This window comes from Bidens hawaiensis, unplaced genomic scaffold (genome assembly GCF_021521415.1).
Source record: "Bidens hawaiensis isolate Kalapana, Puna unplaced genomic scaffold, B.hawaiensis_p1.1 tig00076584_1, whole genome shotgun sequence".
Classification (NCBI taxonomy): Eukaryota; Viridiplantae; Streptophyta; class Magnoliopsida; order Asterales; family Asteraceae; genus Bidens; species Bidens hawaiensis.
The window spans coordinates 2,311-7,762 of record NW_027503210.1 but is presented as its reverse complement, the minus strand read 5'-3'; the positions used below and the strand labels follow the sequence as shown (position 1 = coordinate 7,762).

Genomic DNA, 5,452 nt, shown 5'->3' with positions numbered 1-5,452 from the left:
TGTTTAAATTAGGTCAAATTCTCTCAAAACACATAAAAATTTCTTGAGTTTGATCATATAATCACAATAAATTAGTTACAACAATTTGTAGATAGTATATATGATGTTTCTTAATCCAAAAGATTATAATCCCTTTTTTTATTTCAAGATTTAGGTTACGAAATTCAAAATACACTGGTACCCTAATGCCTAGGTTCTAACTTATTCATCTTTAAAATTGAATGGTTTCTAACATGTTTAATTCCTTTTATGAGACGTTTTAACACATTTGCAAACAAAATCTCTAAAGATTTTATAGAAATCAACTAATGGTTTGATAAACCCATCAAAATTCTTAAGAATTGATATTAGATTGGGAGAATACTTAAGAGTTTCTTCACATGGAGATGATAGGTTAATGATGTAACTTTTGACTTCAATTTTATTTGAAATCTCTCTCTCTCTCTCTCTCTGTAAGACAACCACACGCCAACATACTCTTTTAATGCTAACCCATGCACGACATATTATAACAATATCCATGATTACGTTCAATTTGCGTTAGCATTTTTGACACATTTAATCTTCAATGTTAGTCATTTGAAATAACTGTCTACAAGCTAGCCTTTTAACACTACGGTTAACTATGTTTTACAATTCATTTGTAACGAACACAACCTACTCTGATGCATCAAAATGAACATCTTCCATTCACATCAAAATTACCAACTGTGCAATACTTATACCTAAAATATAATATACTTTCATGGTCGGCTATAGCTTCTCAATAAATAACTTACATCAAATTAAAACTACACGATAATCACTGGCACATTCTTTTGAGTTACATATCAAATACCACCGTCAACCCAAATATCTGATACCTTTTACTAACCTAAGCTACTCACCTTCGTAACGCGTAAGAATCTTCCGAACTTCTTACAATCAGAACCATCGGTTATTGTAGATTTAGGTAGTTTGTAAATTGTATAATTGTTTGCAATTAGCTAACAACTAGTTATAAACTTGTAATAACCAAATAGATCAAATTCCTGATTACAAAAAAGAAACAAGTCGCATTTAGGGGAAAAAACAACGCCATCTTTGGACCAAATGGTTTGAAGAATCAGGGCTGTACTCGCCACCGGGTCAACTCGACTCAGTTCCTTCCAGCTGAATCAATAACCCAATATCCGTCAGCCATATCGAAACTAGCCCTAAACAGTCTTCCAGATGTCGCCGGTGAAACGAGAGATTATCGACGATTCTGCTCATCACCACGATCCTCCTAACAAGCGATCTAAGGTCTTTAATCTCTCACTGATTATTTTTTACAATTATTTTGTATTCAATGATTATACAATACACTGGATCTCTATGCCTTTGTAATATTGATCATCGTTAGCGATCTACTGATTAATCAATAGGTTTTGTCCGTCTGTGTTTATAGTTTATGAATTAATGAATTAGGTTAAAAGTATTGTAGCCGGAGATCCAAAATAAGTACTGCAGGTATGTATCGATCTGCAGCTGTTTTTTTTTCGTAACTAGTAGATTGACAAGAACCGGTAGCATTGATCGAACACGAACACGAACACGAACGTGTACATATAATTGAACAAATTTTATATGTTCATGTTTGTTTATTAAGAAAAGGACATTTTCGTGTTTGTTCATGTTTGTTCGTTTAAAACCTAAATGAACGGTTCACGAATGTAACCGAACAAACGTAAACGGACACGGATAAACAAGTCGAATTTAAATGAGCCTATTTTATGTTTATATAAATATAGCTGCTTATGTATGTATTAGAATTTACACGAACAAACACGAACGGACTTTATTAAGCAAACATAAATGAACGTACATAAATGGACATTCACGAACATAGATGAACAAACAAAACTGGTGTTCATGTTTGTTCGTTTACTAAATAAACGAACATAAATGAACTTTCCTGTTGAACAGTTCATGAATGCTCGGTTTGTTTACAGGCAATTGAGGTTGGTTATGTGATTAATACTGTGTTGGGACATGCATGTGAAGTGAGTCACTGCAGATTTTAATTTTCTTCTGTAAGTTATAATATTGGGAAGGTTTAGGGCTTAGTTCAAAGGCGTAGTTCTGTTGAGGGAGGAAGATAACTTGTGAATTTTGGGCATTTGTATCTCCACATTGTTTCATTCTTACATCAGCCTGTCACATAGCTTTTCCATAAATGTTGTTAATTAATGATTAATCATCTGTTTTGTTTTAGCAGCAACATGATCATGGTGTAAGTGGTTCTTCTCTATCACCGATGCAGTTCAATCCATTAGATGAGCCAAGTCCGTTAGGGTTACGTCTGAGGAAAACACCATCACTCTTGGATTTGATTCAAATGAGGGTTTCTGAATCAAATGCTTCTTCTAAAGCTGTTGTGCATGCTACAAAAGACCACAAAACGGCGACTGCTACTACTGATAAATTAAAGGCTTCAAATTTCCCTGCATCGCTTCTTAAGATAGGCACCTGGGAGGTAATATGTTTTCTTCTGTTTCTTTGGTAATATACAAATTGGATACGTCTAACTTATATGGTTTTTGTAGTATACGTCTAAACATGAAGGGGATCTGGTGGCAAAGTGTTACTTTGCAAAACATAAGCTTGTATGGGAAGTTCTTGATGGTGGCCTCAAGAATAAGATTGAAATTCAGTGGTCTGACATTACCGCTCTGAAGGCAACTTACCCAGATGATGACCCTGGAACGCTAGATATAGTGGTAATCTTTATTGTTGTATTCTATAAGTATTGATTGTTTTAGTATCTTTATTCCGATAGTTTTATGACTTTTATCATATCAACAATATTAATATATATTGTGTTTTTTTGTGCAGCTAAATAGGCAACCTCTTTTCTTTAGAGAAACAAATCCTCAGCCTAGAAAGCACACATTATGGCAAGCGACATCAGACTTTACAGGTGGACAGGCTAGCCTACACAGGTACACACGTTTACTAAAACTTTTAGTAAACGTTTCTAATCAATATAGTATATCTCAAATATAAGCCTATCTCACCGCTACTAATAGATGTTCTATTGTACGTATCGCTAAAGGCGTTTGTAAAAGTTGGAGAGTGTGTGCTTACTGGTGAATGACCGGGTTTCTAAGTTTAGTGGGTTCAACACTTGGTGTGTATACTGTGTTTTACCTTTTTAAGCATGGGTAGTAATAAACAACTATAAAACTCAGTACTTACGAAAGATTCTTGAAATATGATGTGGATCTCAGTCATCAAACAAAATAAATTTACACGCCGCGATAGCATTTGAAGGATTAATATTAATATTACTTTTGATCGTGCGGTAAAGTTAATTTCATCGAAAATGCTGTCAAAGTTTGTTTCATTAGTGATTTATGCGATGATATTACCATAGTTTTTGAAAAGTGTCATGTTTCATAAATATAAAATCAATTTGAAGTTGACTATTTTAGAGTTATATATAATTTTATAGCTTTCTAGATACATGTAATTTTTGCAAAGTTTTTGGATAAAATAAATATCATTGTAAAATGTGTAATATGTACTAAAAGTATACATATTGTATGTAATGTAGAATACTTTAATGCATAAGTTCAAGTAGTACTGTATTTTCCTCCAACTTCGTATATTGATATTGTTAAACAGCTCAATAATTTATTGTTTTCAAGTCGGGCCACTTACTTAAAAATAGTCGCATCTGGATCTAGGCTAAATCAGTTTTATAAATTTACCTTTAATAATATCTTTTAAGAAAATTTCTGTGGGGTCACTCGATCCCACTCTTCTTTGTAGTTGGTTCTGAGTATACCTACCGTTTTATTGCATTGAATTATTCTGTTCCTGGCGAAATTTACATGAATATAATACATACATTTTTCATTACTTTCTATTTATTGTAGGAATTGCCTTTTAAGATATACTAAGCATAAATTTAACCATTTACTCATAAAAATCTGCAATTAAAATAGGCTGCATTATTGTTTTTCTGCAGGCGCCATATTCTACAATGTCCACAGGGTTTATTAGGCAAGCACTTTGAAAAGCTCATTCAGTGTGACCCTCGTCTTAATTTTCTGAGTCAGCAAACAGAGTTAGCATTGGAATCCCCATACTTTGAAAAAAGAAGATCAGTGTTTGACGATCCAAACGAATCCATTGAACATACTCTAAGTAGCGAGGGACCCACCAATGTTGACTTACGTGGCACATCATCAGGAGGTCAGTCTTCTTCCTCTAGAAGTGAGTTCCATGATCCTTCTGGTGGACCCTCAGACTTCCTTCGTGAAACTCCTTCACCTAGCTCAGGTAAACATGATTACTGTTTTTGTGAGTTATGCGTGCATCTCATTCGCTTATTAGTTAGCTATATATACAGTGATGGACACATCAGCAAGCGAGGAGAAAACAGGGGAGATTAAAGAATTAAAGGGTCTAGTGCCGGGGCTACATTCATCTATGTCAATGAGTGATTTAGTGAATCATATTGAAAACAGAATCACAAAAAACCGAACACCCGGTGACCAACATCATCTTTCTAACGAAGAACAAGCAAGCTTACATATTCTAGAAGATATTAGTCGATGCTTATTTAACGATTCTCAGTACTCGTCAACTTCTGATGAAAAATCCATAATGTCACGAGTCAACTCACTTTGCTGTCTGTTACAGACGGACCCCACAACAGCTAATGATAAAAAAATTGATACTGAAACTGTAAGCCTGGTTCTGGAAGAAGATGCAGCCGGAAGCAAGAATCCAGAAGATTCTTCTGAGGAAGCGGATGGTAATAAGACAGCACCTGGCATCCCGAGGAACGATTCTGTTGGGGAGTTGTTGTTGAATCTTCCTAGGATAGCGTCTCTACCCCGGTTCTTCTTCAACCTTTAGACATTAAGAGTCAACTCAGTTTGCACTTTGTCCAATTAAGTCATTAAAACTTTTGAACCTGACTTTTTTGGTCAAATTTTAAAGGTTTTTGGTTAAATGCATAAACAATGTTGAGACTTAATTGAACAAAACGTAAAGTCCCGACTATGAAACTTATTCTTCTATGGCTTTGTATTGGAATGTTGAGACGGGATTAGTTGGTGAAATAATACATATGCACAGATGTAGCTTTTATCTGTAAACGTTATGATTATGTGTACATAAATGATGCTTTTCATAGCCCTGCTTGCGGTGCGCACATATGATGTATATATGTGTGAACCCTCGGGTGGGCAAAAGTGAAATTGCACTAATTTTGATGTTATTTTACTAATCTCGTGAAAATAACGTTAAAAGTGACGGACGGTTAATCAGGCATCATGTAGTGGCGTTGATAGCTGAAAGATAAGGGTACATGCACCGATCAGCCGGTGTCCCGATGATTGAGTGCTATGTGCCTTATGTCCAAGGCTTGATGCAAAACTACTATCGAGCCCGGGGTCTCACCGGAAGCAGCCTCTCT

The 5,452-nt window shown here is 35.1% G+C and overlaps 1 protein-coding gene across 1 annotated transcript; it reads left to right on the top strand.

Moving 5' to 3' along the window:
• Positions 1-1,081: 1,081 nt before the first annotated feature.
• LOC143606695 (uncharacterized) lies at positions 1,082-5,161 on the top strand. Its single transcript, XM_077082374.1, has 6 exons — positions 1,082-1,284; positions 2,237-2,497; positions 2,568-2,741; positions 2,857-2,963; positions 3,995-4,308; positions 4,379-5,161. Exons 1-6 carry the CDS (start codon positions 1,213-1,215, stop codon positions 4,888-4,890), a joined length of 1,440 nt encoding a protein of 479 aa, XP_076938489.1. The 5' UTR covers positions 1,082-1,212; the 3' UTR covers positions 4,891-5,161.
• The last annotated feature ends 291 nt before the right edge of the window (positions 5,162-5,452 follow it).

What these genes read in the sequence shown, in the direction of transcription:
- LOC143606695 (XM_077082374.1), top strand. Translation starts at nt 1,213, where the DNA reads ATGTCGCCGGTGAAACGAGAGATTATCGACGATTCTGCTCATCACCAC. An exon ending in TTAAGATAGGCACCTGGGAG is followed by an intron (nt 2,498 to 2,567) that starts GTAATATGTTTT and finishes TGGTTTTTGTAG; the next exon opens with TATACGTCTAAACATGAAGG. An exon ending in GGACAGGCTAGCCTACACAG is followed by an intron (nt 2,964 to 3,994) that starts GTACACACGTTT and finishes GTTTTTCTGCAG; the next exon opens with GCGCCATATTCTACAATGTC.